This window comes from Accipiter gentilis, chromosome 3 (genome assembly GCF_929443795.1).
Source record: "Accipiter gentilis chromosome 3, bAccGen1.1, whole genome shotgun sequence".
In the NCBI taxonomy this organism is placed as follows: domain Eukaryota; kingdom Metazoa; phylum Chordata; class Aves; order Accipitriformes; family Accipitridae; genus Astur; species Astur gentilis.
This window is the reverse complement of record NC_064882.1, coordinates 12,158,046-12,182,470: the sequence shown is the minus strand read 5'-3', so window position 1 is coordinate 12,182,470 and position 24,425 is coordinate 12,158,046. Positions and strand designations below refer to the sequence as shown.

General features: G+C 42.8%; 1 protein-coding gene across 7 annotated transcripts in view; it reads left to right on the top strand.

Moving 5' to 3' along the window:
- Positions 1-24,425, top strand: part of IRF2 (interferon regulatory factor 2) — a 42,087-nt gene that overhangs the window by 8,358 nt on the left and 9,304 nt on the right. For 2 of the 7 annotated variants that reach the window (XM_049796972.1, XM_049796977.1), the window contains exons 2-8: positions 9,975-10,104; positions 10,767-10,931; positions 11,060-11,168; positions 16,626-16,725; positions 17,337-17,513; positions 19,539-19,585; positions 22,245-22,356. In XM_049796972.1, the coding sequence (XP_049652929.1) occupies positions 10,810-10,931; positions 11,060-11,168; positions 16,626-16,725; positions 17,337-17,513; positions 19,539-19,585; positions 22,245-22,356 (667 nt within the window). In that variant the 5' untranslated portion in view covers positions 9,975-10,104; positions 10,767-10,809. Of the gene's footprint in view, positions 1-9,974; positions 10,109-10,766; positions 10,932-10,955; positions 10,975-11,059; positions 11,169-16,625; positions 16,726-17,336; positions 17,514-19,538; positions 19,586-22,244; positions 22,357-24,425 lie in introns of those variants that run through there. The other 5 variants (XM_049797016.1, XM_049796982.1, XM_049796990.1 and 2 more) reach the window with 4 other exon arrangements.

The window sequence follows — 24,425 nt, the reverse complement described above, 5'->3', positions numbered from 1 at the left end:
CCACTTAGATACAGATCAGATCAGCACTAACCAAAAGATGTTACCTGATATCAGCTTTACTGATGACATGAAGTGACTGTGAATGGTTTCACTCCATTTCCACAGATCAGTCAACAGCTAGAAGGTCCTTTTTGACTTTGAGAACTAGCTGGTGAATTAGGCAAAAATGGCCAAATGAGTGGCTGTGGAATCTCAAATGAATATCCTTATATGTAGAGATGTGTGCTTCTGGGCTGTATTGGTTGGGTGTTGAAGAGACAATCGCCGCTCTGCTGAAGCTATAGGAGGGTGAAATGAAAGACTTTAATTTCAGAGGTCTAATTCTCACCCATTTGCATACGTTGCATTCGAACATACAAAAACTGAATTCTTTGGATGCCAAAACTGTTCTGGAGATTTGAGACTGATGAGAGGTGCTGATGAAGACTAGCTTTGTTTAGTTTAATAATATTTATCCAGCTTAGATGAGAAATGAAGATGAGTTCAGTGCTCTCACTGTAACTCAGTAGTATTTTAGGAAACTTCCAAGATAGAAATAGCTGCTGCAGATCAGAAATTGAGGCTGTCTCATTGCTGTTGGTCTGTGGTCAACACAAAAACGTGAAATTAAGAGCACATTTTGTAACCGATCCTATTAACTATTCATATCTCAACGTGAAGATGAGTTAAGTTCCTTATGTCCTGTGGCAGTGGAAAAAGTAGCATTTTTATAAAAAGGAGAGTTGCATCATACCGTATCAACAAGCGTCAGTATTAAGCATTTAATACTTAGCACTCTTTAAGTGTAAGCCTTTCAAGTGTATGTACGGAAGAAAGACATTTCTCTCTTAAATTCTCCAGTGTCAAGCAATATCTCTGTAATAACTAATTCAATTTAGTTTTTGTGCTCAACACATCTGCTTCTTTCATGGTGCTATTTTTGTAACCGTAAATAAGTGCATGTGACAGACATGTTTCCAGCTCGCAGTGCGGATGATTCAGAGGATCCCAGCCCCCAAGTCTGTGCCTGCTGTGGTCTGTCTGTAAAGAAAGCGTCTAAGTAAGCAGGAGAGTGTTTTTTACAAATCCAAAACAGCGTATACTTTTCTTTAATACCTTCTTTTGAAAGTAAAGGAGAACCTGCTTTCTCAAGGGCTGGTTTTGGTGCTCACTGTGAGGTTAAGCAGAGGGAGTTTATGTCTTTTGCTGTTGGTTCAGGGTGCTGCACTAGCAATTAGAAGTTCAGGTAACAAAAGTGTAGGTGTGGGTTAGCTATTAACTTCAGTGGTAGAAACTGCCCTTGCCCAGACAATAAAATGAAAGCTTTAAGCAAATATTAAATCACACTTTAGTGTAGTGTGCAAATAGTTTTTGCTGTGTGTTGCAGAACAGTATGTTATACAAACAAAGGTAGCTGTGAGAAACAAGCCCAATCCGAGCAAGGTGGATTACATCAGGTGCAGGTCATGGCCAGTGAACGTGAAAACTCTTCCTTGAACACATTGCTCAGTGTTAGCTATCTGGAATAATTTTTCTGCTTCTCTGAGTGCATTTAAAATGCCGTTGTCTTCTCTGCAATACTGCCTGAGCCTCACAAGCCACCAGTGTGTGAACATTGAGATTAAGGACTTGTGTTTTACGATGGCTGCTTTTCTTATATATAGCACCCTATAAAGCACTGACCCTGTACTTAGGCAGAAGAATGCTAGACAGGACATGGAGATGAGGTCTGCCCAGGCTTTAAAAAGTATTTTTACAATTTAAGATCTTGATCTTGCAGATACTTGCATGTGTGATTTTCCACTGCTTTCAGAGGGTCACATGTAGGAAACATGTTGTGCTTGCTAAAAGTTTAAGGGGTGTCTCCTGTAAACCTAGTCACAGAGCACGTGAGAGTGCAGTGGTCTAACACAGCCATGGAGAGACTTAAAAAAATGCTGTTGAGTTTCATCAGTATGATAAAAGAAGTGATTCTTGATAATTGTTTGAGCCTTAATAGCCTTCTAGTTTTCACCAGGCTGGAAAATTCTTTTTGAATCAGGTGTCAAATGCTGAGTTTTCCTGGCAGCTTTCAAGAACACACAGGGTTTGGCTTCCGTGGATACTGACTGACACAGCTAAGTGGCAGCAGGTATTACGTGTGGGTATTCGGGAGTGGATTCATGTGTGAGCGCTTAATTCCAGAATAAAATTGATTTATTGGGGAATAACTGCTCCCCAATGCAAGGAATTAATTATTTCCTGACAACCACGCCAGCAATTTTCTTGTTGTAAACAAGCCCTTCCCAAACTTGTTTGAATGAAGTACAGCTCTACTACTGAAAAGTCACCATGTCTCTTCTAGGCAGCTTTTGGGGGAAAAATAGTTAGACATTCCAGATACTGAAGACAAATCTTGTTCAATCATCAGAGGTAACACAAAGCTTTAGAAGGAAATAAATCAGGTAAAAGTTATGGCTGCTTTTGAGACTCCTGGAGGAGGTGGCAGAGGGATGGTTCTCTGTAATCACATGCTCTTGACTATCCCTTGCATAGACCCATTGTCATCCTGATATCACCAGAATCTGGCATTTCCATCTTCACTCCAGGCAAGTCCTGGCAAACAAATGAAGGAAACCTCCAGGAAACAAAGTACTCCCTTCAGCTTTAAAGTAAAGCAATAATTTTGTATTGTCACCAGACTTGGAGACATTGATGTGTGTGCAGAGGATCATCCTGGCAAGGATGCTGCAGAGATGATCTTTAACAATATATTTGTTAGAAGTCTGGGCCAAGTTCCCAGCTGATGTTAGTCACTGTGATGCCAGAGAAGTGAATGGGCTCAGTCACAGACATCGTATTGTTCAAGTGTCATGATAATGTTCAACATAGGAGCCAGTGCAAGGGAAATTTTATTGTAGGTGTTTAGAGGTTGAAGCGTTGTTTATTACAGCTAAGTCCAGAAGCAAAAACCCAGACTTCCAGTTCTGTTGTATTAAAAGAAGATGGCTTTTCTTCAGTGCACTTCTAGTCTGCAAATCTGAGGGCTCCCTTTAACGATTCCTAAGATCATTACAAAATAACAACTCGTGTCTTTGCTGCTGAGGGAGAATAAGCTTTGCATGGAAACCAAAGGAAAGAGTCTGTTTTGATGTGTAATGTCTGAATCCCAGCCAGGGCATGTTAACACCCTTTGGGTGGAACAGAAATGCTATAGGGCTGATGAAACACACTCTATATACAGTATGAGTTCCCATTGTACGTTTTCCTGGGCATGTTTATCATGCAGTCTGTAATGCTGATTTCAATACACATTTGAGGTATTTGCTGCTTTTGTTTTCTTTGGGTTTTACGTTTTTTTGCAGGGAGTGTTGGGTTGGTTGGTGTTTTTCGCCCTCTGTCCCTTGAGGATGCAAGGGCTTTTCTTCCTTCTACCTTTGTGTATCTTTCTTGGGTGCAGCAGCACAAGAGGGGAGCATGCTGAATGCCTCCCTCCTCCTCCATCTACCTTGCACCTCCCTGCAGCCTGAGGTGGGCACAGCCTGGCCTCTATGAAGCAAGGGCTTGGGAAATTGGGTAGCTGTTGCTGGCTTGAATCCGTCGCGCAGCAGCCTGGGTTCCCAGGTGCTTCCCCACCCCACAGAGCTTTCCCTTTACCATCTATGGTCCTGTTGTAGCCCTGCCATGTTTGGTTTGGGAACCTAGGGAAGTAGGTGAAATATTGCTCGTTGGTTGCCCGTACAGGTTCTTCCTAATGGCCAGGCTGTGCCTGACACCAGTCTGCCCAGGACCCGCCTGGTCTCCCAATTCTTGGCTTACCAGCCTGTCTTGATGGAGTTCCCTCCTTCCTATAGGCACCTGAGCAAATAAGATACCACCTTTCCTGCCAGTGGTGAATTATTTTTCTTGGTGATGGACAGGAAGGATATAGCATGCTCATGGGTCTTTGCTGCTGCCACCACAGTGTTAGGAAAGGGCAGGAAAGATGCTGCTGTTGCTACAGGGTGGATCAAGTGTTAGCCAGCACAGGGTCTGTGGAGCAGCTGGCCATGGGGTGTGTTTTAAGGGAGCCCAAGGCAAGAGGTGCTTAGTGATACTTCCCCCATCCCTCCCTGTTCAATGGGGCTTCACGGACAGAGTATTCTTAGGGAACAAAAGAGGCACCATTACATGCAATTAAAAGACCAGAGAGGACAGGTTTTGCTGTCTAACTATCCATGAATCTAGAAAGTCTCTTACAGGGTTTTATGTGTTTTCTTGCTTCATATCTGTTTTCAGTGCCAAGACTGTGAGGATTTTATTTTGAACCCTTAAACCTTGCACCTCTAAGAACGGCAATGCCCACTTTTCCTCGTTTACTAATCCTACTTTAATTATATGTTTGGCTGTTGGTTCCAAAAAAGATACGAATGTTTGCATAATTTAGGGTTATCAGAAAGAAGGCATGTTAATTTTGCTTCTGGAGCATCAGTAGTGAGATTCTCCTTGTCCTGGTGGCAGATGGGAAACGCACTGGGCAGAGGTCTGTCTCCCCACGAGCTGTGGGCAGGGGGATTTCGGGTGTCCAAAATTGGAGCAGCTGAGTAAAGTGGAGTTCAGTTGTCTATGTTTCAGTGTCTCACATTTCTGAAGTATTTCTGAGCAGGTGAGGCTAATGGGTTTTCTTACTCAGGAAAAGTCTCTATCCCTCTGATGAGTTTGACTTCCAAGCAGGGCTTTGCTCTGAGTACGTACAGTTAAACATGTACTTGCCTTTGAAAGTGGCATCCACAGTGGAATAGTTGAAAAAGGTGGTCTTATATGCAAAACCCCATATGAAGGCAGAGTCCGAGCTGTGACCAAGGGACAGAATTTTGCTCCAAGTACTGTTCCTTAAAATAAGATCATGTTTCCTTGTATCCTGGAACAGTCTTGGCACAGGGACAAATACAGAATCCAGTTCTCTGAATCCTAAAATTAGCATATGGTCTCATTTCAGCATATCTGTTTGGTCACACAGGGTGATTGATGCTTTTCTGAACTGAAGCAGCGTTAGCAAACAAAGGGAATACTTTAAAAGTTTATCAGCAAAGCACAAGAAGATAACTTTTTTTTTAAAAAAAATTATCAGTTCTGTATTTGCAGAGAAGAGAGAAATATATACCGTGCAATATTCTGCACATGTCCTCTGGGGAACAGATGTTTTTTCATCTCTTTTTTTCCCTCTGGGGAAAGGCTGTGACCTACTTCACAAATGCATCTCCAAGAATCTTATCCCACCTTACCTTAATAATACTTCCATATAGTGGCAACTCTTTTAACTGGGTACTTTGTGATGGGGAAAGAAGAACTGCTTTTTCAGATTTTTTATTTTTTTTTACTTCCACAGAAACATATTTTTTTAAAAATACCCATAGGTGTAGAGTAGCTTGTGTTTTTGGGATAACCTCTGTGCCTTTTCAGTTATCCAGACGCTGTCAGAGGGAGTGAAACTGAAGGGAAGAGAACATATAGTACTACTCAGATTTAAGGCCTGCCATGCCATTGCTTTCACTTTCTGTCTACAGCTGCTGTAATTCTAGTGAAGAGCTCTTAGTTCTCAAAGGTTACACTTTCTGTATGGCAGGAGTGTTATCTCCGTCAGGGAAAAAACAGAAGTCAGACTTACTAGAATGTTTTAGCAGAGAGTAGGGAGGACTACAAGCTCTTTATTGAACATTATGGAGTGAAAATATTTATATGTATATATAGATTGCAACCATCACTTACATCTTTTCTAATGTCTCTTTAAAGATGAATAGCTCTTGAAATTAATTAATATTTTTCTAATCTCTTTAAAAATAAATGAGTGCTCTGAGTTTCCTGCTGAAGAGTCTTGCATAAAGAATCTTAGAAAAATGCATCTTGCAAAGAAGTATAGAGCTGAAATTCAGTATAGTTTTTGTGTCTTAAGGATGCTGTGGTGACAGTTATCTGCTCAATGCCCTTTGTGTGACTACTAAAAATGTTGCTATACCCGTGCTTCCCTCTCTTACACTGTTATTAGTCTTCTTTCAGCCGTGCCTGTCTTAGGAAGCTGGCCTGCATGCTACACCCCAGGCTGCTGGTATGATTTCCTTGTAGACGGCTAATTTTCAAGTGCAGCGTGCAGTAGCGGGAGCAGTGTTATTGACTGGCTTCCTCCCAGTCTCTGTGTTCCTAACTGGGTTATGCTGGCCCCGGCTTCAGCAGATCCTGTGCTGTCTGCCCTCCGCAGCACTCTTTCTCCAAGTCACGTCTGCAGGATTAGGACAGTTTACAGCTTGTCAGGGGGTAGCCTCCACCATGTTTTTGCGGTATCTAGTTGCAAAAAAAAGGCTGAACTGACTGCAGGACTAGCATGAGTAGTGCAATAAATAAAGCTTCGAAGGTCAAAATAAGCCCTTCATAAACTGTGGCGTCAGCGCATCAGTGAGCCATGCTTCTTGCATGGGACTTGGCTCCTTGCAGTCTCCCAGTGGCCTCCCCCTCCAAGGCAAATGCTGTTGAGTTGAGGTTAGTGTCTCATACATTGGCACTTGTTTGGGAATAATTTTATTGATGTCTTAATGTCTGTCGGTACATTCAAGCTCCCACCACTGAAAAGGCAACCACTCCTGACTATGGCCCGTTTAAGAAGGAGGCAGGTGATAAACATGGAGTGAGAAAAGGGAAATGCTGTTCACAGAGCTACTAGCCTTAATACATTTGTAGGAGGTATGGTTAAAAATTGTGGTTCTTGAAGATTGGCTGTCTTGTTAAGAATGGCAAGTGTTCATAAAATGAATTCCCAGCAGATAGCCCTACTTCCATGTCTAAAAGAGCTCCTTTTTTCTTGTCGGGCAGAAAAATGCTTTCTGAGGTCCCACCTGCATTAGCAGTTGACTGTGTTTCTTGGCGATTATTCTTCCCTTCCCCTACCATGGGACCGTGATAGAAGAAAAAACAAACAGGAATTATTTTCAACATAATGCCAGAAAGTTTGACTGCAGTCTGGGTCTCTGGGAATGTTAAGCATTTTCCCGTGCTCTCCCCAAAAAGATGCTGGAGGCCAGAACCGTCCAAGTTTGAAACTCTGCTCTAAAAGCACAGGAGCTTCATTAGTGGTTTTGCTTTAAGGGGTTTCTCCTTGTCCTCCCCAGCTGCTCCTTCCCACTGCCAAGCTGGAGTGCCCTTCCCTCTCGGTTGGGCTGTCATGTGTGTCTTTGAGCAGGATGAGAGCCATGGTCTGGGTTCAAACAGACGAAACAGGCCTTACAGAAAGAGGTGATGCTTGTAAGCCTGCTAAGTTCCCTGGTCTTGTTCACAAAGCTGTCATGCAAGGAGTAGCATTGGTGTGCAACAAAATTGGGATGGGACTGAAGGGTGGGGGTGATGGAGTGATGGAGTGCGAGGTGCTCCTTTGTGGCTCATGGAGCTGGAGCTGCTCCTTCCCCCTGCAGCCCTAGCTGGCTCCACTCCTCTCCCCTGGCCATCTCCATCCATGCTCTCTCCAAGGTGGAGGAAGATGGTGCCAAGTCACCCATGGCAGGCATTAAGCCATTTTTCTCCCAGTTAACCTGAGTGTGAAGGTTCAGGCTGGCAAAGGTAACCAGGCTACTGGAGAGGTTTGCTTAGGCCAGTGGATGAAGCTGGTGCCTGGATGCCTTGGCAGCTCTGAAAATACTGGTAGAATTCCACTTGTCCTGATAAAAAAAATACAGACAACTGCATGTGGCTTCTTCTACGTGTAAATGTGCAGAGGAAGTGCAATGTTAAGGTTGACCGGGAATGGGAGATAGGTGCATAGGTGCTCCCGGTTTTACAGCCTGCTTCAGATTATAAATGTTGATGTTTCGTTCTCCTTGAAAGGATCGACTGTTTCTGCTTTTTCCTTTCCACTGGGTAAACACTGGAGAGAGACTGGAGTGAAGGAACTTGGCATGCCTGCTGTTTTGTATGGCTCACCTCAGTTTCTGGCTTTGTAGGTTTTTTTTCATAATTAATGTATTCTGATAGAGGGTGAAGCTGGCTTGATGTTAGGTGATGGCCCTTGAAACTTTACATGCCTTGCTGCCTATTTGGATAATTCCAAAGGTCTCTACAAACTTGACTGACTCCTAATGGCAGAAGGGGATTGTCCCGCTATTCACTGATGGATGGACTTCAGGTTCTCCCACCTGGAGCCATGGAATAAGACTCCCAAGTGCACCCATTAACCCCATGTAGGGACAGACAGAGGCTGCTTTTAAGGCACTGCAGAAGTTGATCTTTATTTCTGTACAAATAAATAATGCATTTGGCAGCTCTGGAGGGGAGAGGTGGCACCTTCGTTTTGCACAGGCAGTTACTCGGTAGAGTTAACTTGGTATTTTCATCACAAGGACGTTGTTGATGTGCAACTGCCAAAACCCCACTACATTTTAGCACTGTTGTGGTCAGTGCTGTCCTGAGGCAGACAGGTCTGGGGGTGTCTTCTGAAGACATCAGGCTTTATTTTCAGCAGCACATACTCTTAGAGGAGCACAGGCTGTGTTTTGATGAGCAGAAGCATGCTATGCTTGCCCCTCTGTGAAAGACGTTCCCCCAGAAGATGCCCACCGTTCCATCCACCTGGACACCACTGTGGGTTATTTTTAGCTGGGTTTGGTTTTACTTTCAGATAAACAGATCTTGGGAGCCACTCCTCCCTTCTCACAAGCCAAACCTCTTTTCTGATTACCTTGGATTAATTTGCCTTGGTGTGGGTGTTGGATGTGAAGGTGTGTGCTGACAGCTGCAGGTGCTAATCCCAGAGGAGTCGCAGGGTACCGAAAATGAGATGAGCACCACAGCATCTGCGGGGGAGCAGCTGGGGAAGCCCCTGGGGACATGGGAGGGAAGAGACGACTGGCTCAATCGTGCTGTTCTGGGCAAGACCGGCTTCCTGGTAGTAGCGATGTTGACAGCTTTCTCGTCTCCTGAAATGCATTGCTTTTGCACAGACAGCTTCTGTTTCTTCCGCATTGCTTGTCCCAAGTGGGATTCGTTGCTGCTGCCTTCAAGATGACTTTCCTGCCTTATGTCTAATTTGTTCATTCAGATGGGCTTGAAGTTTGTCTTTGGGGCTCATCACCCAGAAGATAATATGACTCCCACTGCTAAATGAGGGCACTCATATATCGAATGCTGAAGATGATGCATAGTGTTTCCAGGAATTGCCTCAAAGTGCATGCATACTTAAAGATATCTTACAAAGAAATGCATCTAAGATGATCGTTGCATCTACTTGCTTCTTCCTTGACAGATGAATAAAAATTTGCTCACGTTTTTAGTGTATTGCCATTTGCATTTTTCAGTTTTGACCCAACGTGTAGTAGGGGAAGATGGTACAGATCTCAGGTACACACTCTGCAACCTGGACGAGGATCATTGGTACCAAGCAGAGGGAGCCGCAGCGGAGCGGCTGGCTGCTCGCCACCATTCTGGGCGCTGAGAACACTGCACCCACATCACCCTCGCCCAGAAAAAACCTTCCGTCTTGCACAGAGAGGGGATTTGCCCAAGGGCTCGGCCACTGTCAGGTTCTGGGATTGGCTGTTTTTTCATGTCTGACATGAACCTGAAAGGGAGCTGAGCAGTTGCAACCATTTTCTTAGCTATTTTAGAAATCTGTAGTTACTGGGAAAGACTGCAGCTGAAGCACGAGTGAGCAGCTCCACAGAGTAGTAAATAAAATGCCAGTATGTTTGCTAAGAGATTAGTGTGAGCATGGCTGCTGGTAAATTCTCTGAACACATCAAAGAGCCTTATTGTTGCATTCAGGTTTTAATTCCTTATTAGTTTCAGGAAATACATGTCCTCAGAGCAATGAGAGGAAACTTTGAACGTTTTTCTTCCTCTTGTGCTGGGTGTGGGCTTGGTACCGCCTAATTGTTAGTCTGTCTGATGCCTGTACTCCCATAGGAAGCAAGAACAAACCCATTTACATTTGTGTCATTGCTGTATGCTTTCAAATACATGGCCTACTCATTTTTTTCTTTTTTATTTTTTTTTTTAAGATCAAAGGTGACAAGAATAGCGGAGCAGAGAAGTTAAGAATGATGCAGAGAACACAGATGTGAAGAACAAAAGAGAGAGGAAGAAGCTGAGCCTGGTGCAGAGGGGGAGAGGAGAAGCAGCAGCCTAAATGCAAGTACTTGAACATGGAAATGATGGATTGCAGCCTGCTTGACAGGAGTTTATTGTGGTGCTTTGGTGCTTTAATCTGCATCTAGTGCCGGTTGGGGCTTTCAGAGTGGTGCCCGAGATAGGTTAATGTTTTTAAAATTTTCTGCCTCAGGTTCAAGACTTTGGACTCTTATGTCAATAATTTACAGCCCTAAACAGGGAAGTGGCATCAGGGTCACATGGGGGGGGGGAGAGGGAGGTCAGTTTGAGTCTTAACTGAATAGTATAACATGATGTGGTGCAGCTGAGGGGGCTGTAAAGCACTCACTTCCTAGCCAAGCAGTATCAAAATGTAAAATAGCAGCTAAAAAATCGGTGACTGGTTTAATCAGAGAAAGCTGGAGGGAGGGGGTCAAACTACTTAGCCAGAACCAAAGTGGTCTGATAAATTGCTATGATGGAAAATGTGTTTTTCATAAGTTTAGTCAAGTTCATGGGACAGAAACAGACATTCAAAAGCACTCTCATTAGCAGGTGCATCATTTTAGCTAGTACAGTGATGCCTCCTGCATGTGAGTTTTTTTGGTTACATTTTTTTTCTTGGCAGAAAAAGGTCTTGTACAGATGCAGGTACATGGGCCAAAAAGAGGTCTCTTCAGGAGCGTAATTGTTTTTCTTTGCAGCCTCTGGTATCCTGCCTGTATCAGCAGACAAGCTTTTGCCAATATGATGTGTCTTCTTCAGGTGAAGGTTTTCCTAGTCCAGGTGTACCAGAAGAGTGTTTTCTGCCATAGAGAAGGCTTTATCATCTCAGTTGCTCTTAGGGGAGGCTCCTGCACAGATCCAAAGTCAGTATTATATTTATAGTTGTTCAATGCCTGCAAAGCTTTAGTAAGTCTATTACTGTGCAGAAATGGGGGAGCTGCCTGGGAGTTCTGCCTTGAAAACAAGTAACCTTGTCCCTTGTTCCCTGCAGCTCCTTCCCGGTGGGGGTGACAATGCCTGTCGAAAGGATGCGGATGCGCCCCTGGCTGGAAGAGCAAATCAACTCTAACAGGATACCGGGGCTGAAATGGCTAAATAAGGTAAGGGGGGTGCATGCATGCACGTGTGTATGTGTGCTGAAGAGGGACTTTATAGCAGTGCCTGAGGTTTGGATAGGTAAATCAGCTCATTCCTGGTTTTCAAAGGAGTGACATGGGGAGGAAGGGCAAAGCTGAATGCTTCCTGCTGAACCTGTTCCTCCAGCCTCACCTGCCAGATCTGAGGCACCCTGCTTTGGCCTGGTGGATTTGTGGCTCCTTTGAAAGCATTTCCAACTCTTTGTTGTTGGAGTGAGCATTTCTGGAGACTCTGCTAGGTTTTTTTTTTTTGAGCTGGGAACAGATTGCTTACCAAGTAGCATCAGAGGGATGTGAACAAAATGGTCTCCTGAGGTGGAAGGCTATATTCTGTGTTAGACTCTGGGTTGAAGGAACGATCTGTTTCAGACTTGTGTGACTTCTCTGATACTTGTTAACCTGGGACAAAATGGGGTAACTTTTCCTCTGCTAGACCCAACCCTCATATTCCCGGTCCTGAGCTCTTACTGAGAGCTCTAGACACTTTGAGAGCCCAAGTGTGGGCTCCAAAATGTCACTGCCCAATTTGAATTCTTTTTAATTGGCTTAATAAAACCAAGGAGTGTATTTGAGACTTTGAATAGTAATGAACCCTGGAAATATTGCATGTGTTCTGCTGTATGCAGGAGAGTAATTCAGCACACTGAAAAGCATGAAGTGGTTTTGGGTACAGAGGCTACCTAATTATTAAAATAGGTGGAAATACACAAAATCGGGTGCAGAAACATAGGACCTGCAACTCTGGTTAAGATACTAATCCACTTAGTCTCGTATCCTCCTTGTAGTTGTAGTTGTGGTGCTCAGGTGTTCATTTGTAGAGCTGAAGAATGGCAATTAAGATTACTACTTTTTATTTCAGCTTTCAAAGCTAGAAATGCTCGTGACTATAAAATTACCAGGAGTCATTTAAATTTCAGCTACGAATTTTGTTTCTTAGGAACTTCCTACATCAGTGACTCTCACATGCTATGGCTGGGTAAATAAATATTGCTTTATCCATTCCCCAGTTAGCTGCCCTGTGAATTTGAGTAGGTCCTTGTTCTTGCATAATGGGGTCACAGCTGAAGAGGAGGAAGAGAGTAGTTTTTACTGTTGTCTTTGTAATTTGAGTCCCATGTTCAGGTCCCTATGGATTCTTCTCTTTGAGTATCTCTACTTTGGTGTCAGGTCTCTCCTGCTGACAGTCCACCTCTGCTGTCCTTTGCTGGGCATTCCTGCCCAATCCTGAAATAATTTCTCTGCACTTAGTAGGGCACAGTATTTCAGATTTGAGCATATTACTCTTAAATATAATTTTGTCATCTGTAGATTACATTCACGTAGCCTTTTTTGGAACACCCCTGGAATGTACTTGCCTCCTTTGCTCTGCAGAGTGAAAACACTGCCACTGTGCTAAGGGCTTCATTCTTCCCAGTTCAGCCCACCAGCCCATAAAGGCAGTTTGCAAGGCATGTCATGTTTAAAGTTTGTAGCCCTCTGATCGTGTTGTTACAGCGGTTTCTGCCTTGTGCTTCTGGCATAAACTGTTTGCATGCAAGAGTCGGTACGAGATTTTGTCCTTAGTTAGCATATTCTATATTGACCAAGGCTTGTCTCACAAACAAAGTATTTTGAAATGTTGGGTTGTTGTTTTTTTTTCTAAAACAAAGCCCTGGCTCCTACCAGAAAGAGGATACCAGGCTAAGTGGCCTGCCTTGAGGTTTATTAAACTCTGATTCCCCACTTCTACTCTCTGATTTGGCGTCATTCTGGGTTGCCTTTATTGTGCTCAACAAGCTAATTGCACTTCTGAGCATTTCTGTTTAAAAATATTTAAACATTCATTCCAACAATGAATCATTAAACCAAAAATATTTCTATTTTTACTGTAAATCCTGACCATAAAAAAAGCCATGCATGGAATCAATGATATAGTGTCATGTGTATCACAGCCCATTCTGTACCCACAGAATTGACTCTGGAGGCTGTAGGATTTTGGGATTTGTATATTTTAATCAGAATGTGGCAAGGGACAGTTCACAGTATGGAAAAGAAGGTGGGTCAGATTAGCAAGAGAATGGTGCTAGTGTGTGTGCACAGCTTTTAAGGAAATAAGATTTAAATACTAAAGAAACGATTACCATTCTGGGTTTGTCATTGGCTGTCTCTTCTTGGGGAATTTTTCCAGACTGAGAAAGGAATTAAACTGCTCTCGGTTAAAAATGACAAATCAGGTACAGCTGACTTACCTAATTCCTTCTCCTACTGTCAGTTGATCACATTATACCTCCTGCTTTCTGTTCTCCAGAACAGACCCCTCTCTGTAGGGCTTAAAAAAATAAATACTTGTGTACCTCCCTGGTGAAAATGTTACCCTGCTGAATGGTATGAGGGAGGAAGGGAATTCCTTTACCTTCCCAGAGAGACAAAATTGGGAAGTGTGAAGAAAATGACATAGTTCAGTAGAGGGCAGAGGTGGTGTGAGGAGGGGGATAATGAGAGGTCAGTGTCCCTCATGGATCTGGAAAAGGAAATTACAGTGGAAACATTCAGAGTAGCTGTAACAGGAGTCGAGAGGCAACCTGCTGCTTTGATGGATGCTTGGAGTATTACCCTCCAGATAGATGCTGCTATTTAAAATGTGTCTGTCCTATGACTTTTCTAGCTAGTATGTGATCTCATGTTCATTCACCCGCTTGGAGCATTTTGCAACGCTAGGGTTGTAAATGTTTGATACTATTTTCCTCTTCCTGCCTATTTCTAAGAATGTGACACCTTTTCCCTTTGGATGTCCCCATGGGAGTTTGGTAGCAATTCCTGTTAGGCTGCAAAAGATTTGTGGGTTGTGCTTTTGACTTCAGGCGAGGCTAATTTTTTAATGGAAACACAAGACTCCTGGACAGATGTCCAGTGATGGAGTGCTGTACCAGACAGTACGTGGTTTTCCAAGTCTAACAGAAAGCACTGATGAGCCTTTTCCTATTAAGGTCATTATTAGGATGCATCGACTGAAGAAGGATATACATAAATATTTGATAATGTATGAAATAAAAAAATTAGTATTTAAATAGAAAGCATCTAGGTCAACCAGAGCCGAACACACAACTACATGGTATTGCTGCAATCAGCAGTCTTGCGGGATTTCAGAGAAGATTAGATATTTGATAGTTGATGAGAAAATCTGTAGTTTCTGTATAGGTATGTAAAAATTATATATGCATTATAAACTTATAAAACATGTGGATTCTACAATTTTGTTAATTATATTATAATTTGCTATAAATCCATGTGCTTCAAGGCATCTGGGAAGAACTTTCTGTAATGAACAGAAAACACTGTAATGAACACTTAGACTGCTGTTGAGAGTGTCCTGGCACCTTCCTTCGAAGCAGTGAATACAGTTGTTGATGACAGGATGCTATGTCTGGAGTCTTGTTCAGTCTGCTATTTCCTATAAAACTTTTTAAATTATCATATGGAATATAACCTCCAATGTATGGAGTATAACCTCCATAGCATTGTGTAGCATTGTTGAAACTTCTCCCTATCACTAAGCGTGAGAAGACTTTTTAATCTGGTCAATTCTTAAAGTTCTTGTTGATAGAAATTGTCTTCCATGGAAGTTTGAATTTTTTTCCGTGCTCATTATAGTTTATGGGAGAGTAAAGGCAAGGAAGCTTACTTTAGCTCTGATGAATACAGTAGTGCTGTGGACCACAAGATACTGAGGTTGAGGCTTTCTTTAGATCATTTCTACTTGGCAAAGAGGACAGCATCTCTGTAGGATGATTTAACTATATAGAGGGGGAAGAGTAAGGAGGCAAAAGGCACATGAGAGAAGTGATGGGAATAGATTAAAAGAAAGAATGAGAGTGTGAGGGCTTGAAGGGGAATGAGGAGTGTGTTAAATCTGTGCTTTCACCAAATTAAAAGATGAAGCCAAGTGAGAAGGGAAGAATGCAATTCGGAACAAGTGAATGTAAATGAGAGAAAGGATTGAAGACAAGAGTTGAAGCACGATACAAAACACAGGCTCAAAAAAGAAAAGATCACATGGAAAGGAAGGGAAATAAACCTAACCTTGACATTAGTGAAATATTAACCAGACAGACAAGGAAGAAAAGTGGTTGTTGGAGGAAGGGGAAAGGACAAAGGATTCATCTCATCCGACCACAGACATCTACAATGCAGTCGTTTAAATGAGAGCTGCCTGTCTAGAGTTGTTTGTAGTCAATGGAGAGAAATAGGCCCTTTTAGGGTGCAATTCAGTTGGCGCAGCTGAGGTGGCCACCTCAGGAGGAGGGTGCATTTTGCCCTGGAAGTGCTTTTCTCTTCAGAGACTGAGAAGTGGATCTAAACCTGTAGTGGCAGTGTTTATAGTGCAAGATGTCTGCATGTAAAGCCAGATAAAGTGTATTCCCCCCAATAGGGGAGAAAAAACAAGTGTTGTGGAACAAACTCCTTTTGTATGGCTTTGCAGAAGTGAACATGAAGAGTTCTGAAGCAGCCCTGTAGGTCAGCACGTAGGAAGTTGTTCCTGTGTTTTATGACATACAAGGACACCTGACCCAGCTTCCATCTGGCCCAGTATCCTGTGTGCTAAGTGCTGGTGGAAGGAGTATAGGAAACATGTTGTTCAAGCTCTGAAAACCATTGGGCTTCCAGAGCTAGAGCTGCATCCCAAACTATCATCTTTAATCGTCACCAGTATAATATCTTCCATGAGTTTTTCCGATCCCTTTGGGAATCAGTTTATACTTCCACCACATAAGGCATGTCCTGGTTTAACTACATGTTGTATGTTAAAAAAAATATGAAAAAAGCATCTTCCTTTGGATTGCTTTAAATGCACTTCTTTTTGGCCTGAAGTTTCTAAACTAAAATACATTCAACTATCCTCAATGCCACCCCTTCACATGGGTGTCTTGTATTTCTTATCCCCACTGGAGAGATGTCTACAGTTAATACATTCATATGCCCATTTGCTTGGGTTATAAATTTGAGAGATCCCTTTCCTTCACCATGCTAGTATTTTACTGGCTGAATTCTAAATCCCTTGAGTTTGCTCTGTTTCTATGGTTGTTTAGTTTCATATCTAATTTTTCTAATCATAAAAGTGTCTGTGCTGCCAAAACTAGCCTTCATTTGAATGTTTAGAAATGTGTAGCACTGCATGTTTTATCCATGCGTCAGCTTGGAAAGCTGCCGGGCTCATCGTCCGTGAAGGGGCTTCTGAGTACTTCATATACTTAGGGCTGTATTCTGTTTTTGGTGACACCAGTGGATATTTTCCTATTTAGTTCAGTGACGGTGGCACAGGGTTAGAAGGAAGCAAAACAGTTGCAAATGCTGGAAATGTGCTTTTAAATAAGTGACTTAAAGTCATCAGAAGATCCCTCAAGTCAATCAGTGTTGGCATTTCCTGTTTGTTTTCCCTTCTAGGAGAAGAAGATTTTTCAGATTCCCTGGATGCATGCCGCAAGACATGGGTGGGATGTTGAAAAAGATGCTCCCTTATTTAGAAACTGGGCAATTCACACAGGTATTGGAACTCTTTTTCTGCAGGACAGATTTTCACATTGTTTTCCCTTTTAAAGTTACATTTTCCTTCCCTCTTGTCTTTGCTTTTACTAACGCAGAGAGTGAATTTAAGTTTCTAGATTTGTGGGAGGCTAAGTGCTTTTTTTCAAGGCCTGCAATACTCCAGCTTTATTGAAGCACCATAACTCATTTGCATTCAGGAACACAGTAAAACTTAAATTGATTTAAACGTTAACAAGATTGTGTTCAGAATTGTCAGGAGTAGAGCACACTCAGCACCTTGTAGGCATGGCCCCTTAGCTTTTGATGCCTTTCTATGGATTTGAGCCAGACATCATAAAGGTAAATGCTGTGCAAGCTTTTCCACAGTGTTGTGGAGTCACATCTGATCTGCAGTGCCCTCAGTCTTTCTTGAGCAGAAACTGTTCATCATGTGTTCTAGAAATGTGCATGGGAATGAGATCACAGCACTCTCTTGCAACCTCAGCTATTGTTTGAATGCTTGTCATGGGAACCAAAGGCTGATACCTTGAAGTTAACCTATGCTGTTATTAATTCACCTTAGGTTTTCAGTTGCACATCGTGTGTGCCTAACTTTCTTTTCTTGTTTAGGAAAATACCAGTCAGGAGTAGATAAACCTGATCCGAAGACGTGGAAGGCAAACTTCCGTTGTGCTATGAACTCCCTCCCTGACATAGAAGAAGTGAAGGACAAAAGTATAAAGAAAGGAAACAATGCCTTCAGAGTGTACCGGATGCTGCCATTATCTGAAAGACCTTCCAAAAAAGGTAGAGGGTAGAGCTTGTCAACATGAAAATGGTTTTGGGGCCATTCTTATTATTTTGGGGCCTGCAAAATGTGCTGGTTCTACTTCTGTGAAGCTGGACATTTTTATCCAGATGTTCCCCAGAACTTAGGAACAGCTGTGTGAAAAATGGGCTACATTCAGTTAAGAGAACAAGCCACTTGGAGAGATGGACGAGATGTGATATCCCCAAGTTGGTGGTGTGTGTAAATTGTGTTAGTTCTGTTAAAGCCAGTGGAGTTGTGTTCTGATGCTAGTCCTAGGTCTCCTTCAGTCAGGGAAAATGATTAGGGGGATATTAGAGATCAATGCATTTAACTCAGTAGGCTCATTCAGAATACGGTGGCAGACATTTTGGTACCTTATTTCAAGTAAGGGTAGATGTAAACTGGTGCTCTGTTGAGCTGAGTGGGAGCAGTACACTCTCTGCTCAGAACATTAAACCGTGAAACCACATAGCTACACTAGGCCATGAAAAACCAGCCCCCACAGCATGATAATGGTGAAATGGGAAATTATGTTTTAATCTCCAAATTTAAGGATTAGGTCTCCCACCTGTCAGGAGAGGACCTAATCACCAGGTCAATCTCATGAGTATTTGGTTTCTTATGGAGTAGAAACATTGGCTTCTTTATGGCTCATTGGCTTCCTTATGGCTTCGTTACTGGTTTATGGAGTAGAACGATGTGTTCCTTCGTCCTGTGGTATCCTCTGGTATCTAGGATTTTTGGACAAAAAGATAACCTGCAAACCAAATGCACAGTGTTCCTCTAAAATCCAATTCAGTTCACCTGTATCTCGGTTTGCTGTTTTCTTAAATTGAGAAGTGAAAGGCACATCTTCAGTTTAGGGTCAGTGTGATTGGAAATGATGAACTCTGGCATTTTTGGGGCAGAATCATACTATGAAAGGGAGATCAATCTGCGAAAGGTAGAACATTTGCTTTGAAGCTGTTTCCAGTCTCTTGTCAATGATGTATTTTGTATGTTCAGGCATATTTCCCTGAACCATAACCTGTCCCATTGTGGTAGATTCCTCTCATAGCTGTAAGAACTAGAAAAATTCATCATGAAAGCTGAAATTCTGGAGATGGGGGCTGTAGCAGGAGAGGATTCTGCAGCAAGTCCATTTACTATGAAACTCTGACATATTTTGGGCCCTGTGTATATTCTCACATGCCCTTTCTATACAGCATGTGGCTAAATTTATGTGTGAGTGAGAGCAAAAGAATTTGGCTGCAAAACATTTCTAATTCTCAGTGCTATCTTGTAGTAGAGATGGGAGAAATTCCTGGGACACGTCTGTACACGCAGTGGGGTAGAGCAGAGCTTGCACCAGCAAGTCTGAGCTTCCACGTCAGGGTCTCGTCAGGTCAGAGCAGGGGTAGCAACACTGGGGTCTGCCAAGGCACATGACATTTTGTGAGGGTCATATGCTGTGTGGTTTTCTGGAGTCCAGCATGATTGCATACACCACCTTTGCATGGGCTATATATTTGCCCCCCCTCAAGTTCCAACTATTTACAAAAATATTTTTTGAAGTTTATTGTGATCTCTTTTCACATTAAACCAATGAACAATCTCCCTCTTCCTATAGCTACAGTGGGAGTGTCACAAATGTGATGAGACATATATTTTAATATTTTTTCCCTTTAAGAGTATTTTTCTCCCCCTTCCTTCCTTTTTTTTAACAGGCGTTGTTGCTTAGTTTGTCACTCTTCCGTATTTTTCACCTTCATTTTTTAACTGCAATTGCTTTCCTCAGTCCTATCATGGGGTTTTTTGTAGGCCTTTAAAAATAAAGCACAAAGCCAGAGTGTTCAAGGTGAATTTTTGACTGCCCAGGCCTTAAGGGGGGGTTAAAATGAAGCAAAATGTGTTCTCCCTTTCCAAGGAGGTGCTGCCATTTTGAGGCATGTTTTGGGGCTATTTATTGGTGAATATAGAAAGTGTGAAGGATTAGCTCATGGCACACAGGACTTTAAGAAATCTTTCTTCTGTTGTTGCAGGAAAAAAAACGAAGTCCGAGAAGGATGACAAATTCAAACAAATTAAGGTAAGAAGCGGCTGTTTAATAGTGCGAGAGCTTGTGAAAACAATCTGTTGCAAATTTTTTTCATAGCCCCAGTAGTATACAGTGGTGGATATTTGCAAATCTCTCATGCTTGTGGTTTGCTTAAGTAGCTACAGTTACATGGGATGTTTGGTTGTTTTTTTTTAAAAATGTGAAGGCTGTTAAAGCCATGACTGACGTCATCAGTTGACACAGCCCTTGTGTTACAACGCCTGGAGGTTGGAAAACTGGCAGCCTCGGCAATACATTTGCCATTTGTTTCTCTGTGTAAGTAGAAATACAGTAATTATGGAAAGAATGCTTCTGAACAATAGAGCTACCTTTTGGAGCAATTAATTGCTGTGTGTAAGGCATTGGAAGTTCATTTTTGTTTAGGCAAGGGGGAAAAGTTCTGTCAGAGCTGCACCCTCTGCTCATGTTTTGCCAGTTAGAAGACCTCAGTTGTAAAGCTCCTCAGTCACTGCCTGAGATTTCTGCTTAGAGCATGGACCCTGACTGACATTTGCTTTCCCTACAAAGCATGGTGTTGCCTAGCTTTCACACTTCTGCTGAGCAACTTCACGAGGTGGTCAGTATTAAACGTCGGCAGGATTTGGTCCCCTTCAATTTTTTCAAAAAGCAAATAAAAAATGTTTCAGACTTTCAGCCTTCAGTAAAGTTGGTGTTCTTGGATTGCATGTAGCAGCTGTGTCTGCAGCAGAAGGGCACTCACTGCTTGTCCCCGTGGATGTGAGAGACCTGGGCCTTACCAAATCCCTGCTCCACATTAGGCAAGGGGGACTGTGAGCAGGTCTTCCACCTCACAAATAGGTCTCCTACCACTGGGCTTTTGGACAAATGGAGTCTCTCCATTAAAAAATGAATGCTCAGCAATGGAAAGAAGCCGTAAGTGTCTGAGTAGCCCAGATAAAAATAGGCTCTTTCCTTTGAAACAAAGGACTGAACCGCCTGCCTGAGGCTTAATTTCTACCTTATCCTAGATGTATGCTTTTGACTATGCATGGAGCTCCCTATTGAGGCATTTTTTAAATCTAAGGGACACCTTTCCCTATGCATTTAGCTTAGGCTAGGCATCTGGACGCTGAAAATTTAGGTGGTTTAGCACCAACTGTGCCAGTGTCCAAGTCCCTTTGTGGATCTGGCACCATCACCTGAGTTCCAAGATGTGTATTTGTTTCTGCAGCTCGAAAAGGGCTACTAAATAAACTCTGTAACCAAGCCTCAGTAAAGCTGAGCAAGGTGCTGGGTGTGCAGCGTTCCCATGGGGGCTGCTGTGTTTGCTGGGGCACTGCACAACACCAGAGGCTCAAGTGTCCGGTGTGCAGCCCTAACCTGTCTTTGCAGTCGGGATCCTCAGTGGATCAATAGCAGCTAATTTTATCTTTTCTGGCTCTCCGGGTCTTTGACCTGTGGGTGGACACAATCGGTGCAGCTCATCAAAGACCTAGTTGCCATTAACACTAACTTTGCACCCTTCTGATGTGCAGAGGGGCCTTGAGACAGGGTGCTGTGTTTGCCTTGCTTAATGGCAAAGCAGGTGCAGACTCCTGTCGAAGTGACAGCTCTTTTTGAGTGGATCACACTCACAGCATGTGGCATCCAGGAAAGACCTGTCACGCTGTCCCTAGTTTTTTGTTCCCTTGATAATGGTTCATAGGGTTAGTACTGTGAAGGGCTGGCACCAGGTCTTGAGGCTCACTTTTACCCTGCCCTTGCTGAAACTCTTTAGAGCAGTGAAAACGAGCATGGCATGGCTTCAAATCCAACTGGCAGCTCTGTACCTCTCTGCAAGTGTCTCTGGGTCAGCACTGAGGAAAAACTTCCCTTGCAGGGCTGGCATGGCCGGCCCAGAGTAAGAGCAGAAGACTTTAGACTTTGTAACCGATAACCCCATAAGGCAGCCGGTACCAGGGAGGAGGTTGGACCTGTAGATAATCCTTTAAATGTGTTTATAGCTTTTTAAAGAAATCCTGAGTTTATGGAATTAAACTTCTTGGTGTCTATTCTGAAGGGAGTTTTTTAGATTCCCACTCAAGTGTACCAGACCTACAGAGATGCATCTTGTGGAAAGCTCAGTCTATGTAGAACAGGTGGTGTTTTCCCAACACTATTGCCCTGCGGTAATGTTTATGATGTGATCTAAAAGGCTGTATTTAGTGTAAACACTTTGGTTTTCTTTCAGGCTTGCTGCAGAGAAAAATTAAGGCTGGAATTTAGTAATTGCTGTACAGAAGCTAAGGCTTCCTTTCAGAGAGCGCTAAGAGATACAGCATGTTTGGAAGGGAATGACATGAATATTAAAGAGAGTACTGTTTTAAAGCAGTGTTTCTTCCTTGTTTGTTCCAAATGTTAATCTCTTGTAGTAAATAGCACACTAATTTCTTGCTCTGTGAAGGCTCACTCTAAATCTGAAAATTAAAAATAGCTTTCGTTTCAAAGCAGAAGATTTGGAAATGGAGTAGACTCTGGCTTCTTCTCAGAGAACCAAAATATCATTCTAAGACCGTGTCTAGCAGTGACCAGGGGGTATATGGCAGGCAGAAGCAATATGATTTATTACCGTCTTAGAACAAAGAGATGAACTGAGTCCAGGATCCTAAAATAAATCAAACCTGACCCAACTGTACTGTTTTCATTCTAGCAAGAGCCAGTTGAATCATCTTTTGGGATTAATGGCCTAAATGATGTCACTTCTGACTATTTCCTGTCCTCCAGTATAAAAAATGAAGTTGACAGTACAGTGAACTTTGTAGGTAAGTACTCCTGTGCTTTTCTTACATGCCAAGCATACAGGTGACTTCAGAAACTGTTTTGACTGTGGCAGACTCAGCTTGCCATCAGCATTTTGCACTTCAGAGAATGCCACGGTTGCAGTCAGATCAACCCATTTTTCACTAGCCCAAGCCGTGCAAGGTCCTGGTTGCAGGTCAGCCCCACCACTTGCAGAGACAGCGAGCAGCACTGTGGCAGTGTGGTGGTTCCCCTGAGAGTAAAGCACTTACAGACATGCTCAGGGTGCTTTTCCTGACATGAATTTACTCCACGGGGTAGTGACTGTAGCCAATGTCACGTGGGAGTTAAACTGCAGTCAGATGGCGGTTTCCCATTGCTCAATGCAAAGATTTGGGTATAGGGTACCATTTTATTTGGGAGTTTAAACCTCCAGATGAAATGGAGGAACTTGGTTCTTTTTACTGGCACCTCAGTAGCAGAGTTAGTTCTTAAGATCACTGAGCTAACAAACAACAAGGATCAGCGAAGACTGCATTTAGAAACTGGTACATTAGGAATTAGCTGTCATCTCAGCATGTGAATAATTGGTTCTCAGTAGAATAATTGGTCTGGTTTTTGACAGCTCTTTTTTGGCTGAGGTTGTCACTGCAGTGAGGGCTCCTATAAATGTGACCCATATACCATTTTGTCTAGAATGACGAAAAAGTGTTTGAAAGCTATGTTAGTCTTCTGCTTGGAGAGATGGCAGAAATTATGTGCAGTGACTATTTTTGATGCCTGTTTCTTAGGTCGCAGGGCTTTGCATAGTCATTCCCCTCAAGTACTTCTGTGGCTGAGGAGTTTGTGAGTAGTTTTCCTCTCTTTATGGCAGTTCATTTAATCAGCTGTTGCTTTGTAAGAGTGTTAGAACATGATTGTTGCTCCTACTATTACAGAGGGTTTTATAACTTGAAGGAATAGCATTGCAGTGCTATTAGTGCTTCCTATTTACTGACTGACTCATAAACAAATCTGAAACAACCCAAGGCCAATATGCAGTCCCAGGGAAGAAGCTTCATACATTTTTGCTTTGTTTTACATTCTTAAAAGTCAAACAGAGGTCAGTTAACAGAAGTCTTTGGAATGTACCTGGTGTTCTCCAAAATACACTAACATCAGAGAGAGCGATTTTGTTGCGAACATCTCAGTTTTCTACTGTACAGTGTATCCTGAACTCCTGTTTGATTTTATGATGAGAGGAATGCGTGTTGCACCTTAGAAGATCTCAGTAATTTACAGGACAGGACCCATTGTGGCAACGTCAGCACCTAAGAAGGATCAAAGGTCTGTCATGTAAACCAAGCAAGATGTTCAGAGGAACAGAATTCGCACCTTAAGGGCTTTCATTTTTCTCTGGACTCACAGAATCCATTTTCAGGGGTAGGACAGCAGCGCTTGGGTGGGTAACTGTCATCCAGTGTTGTTTAATTAATGGTTTGTGAAGTGTGCTGCTTATCCTGACTGGAGAGAGAAGTCCTTATTTAGGACTGCAAGCAGGATTTTAATGTAAACAGGGAAAAGGGTAAAATAGATCTGTTCTGCAGAAAGGAGGAAAGTCAGCTGGAGGGGAGGAAAGACAAACAGCACCTGCAGTGTTTCTGAGATAGGTGCCGCTCATGGGAAAGTTGTGGCATGTTGCCCAAGTGAGCAGTAATTTTTGCTGTGCAAGTTATCTCTCAGGGTGGGTAAGAATTCGTCAGGTATTGAGGAGAAAGATAAAACAGTGCAGATGGCCTGCTCGTGCCCTGGCAGGGTTGCACAATATTGGTTTCTCCTAGATAACAATTAACTATGTGTGTGTGTGTGTGTGTGAGTGTGCTCTTGCCCCCCATACCCCACTCAATAAAAAGTTGGTGTTTCAGAACCAGGAAAGGTGAAACACAGTGGAAACGAAATATCTGGAACAAAATTGTAGTAATCGTAGTGATTCAGCTTTAAAAAAAAATAAAATTCAGTATGTATGTAACTTTCTTTATGCTAGAATTGTCTCATAAAATACGTATCTAGGTTTGGGGGGTTTTCCAGTGGTTACCTGGCACTTCGTAAAGCA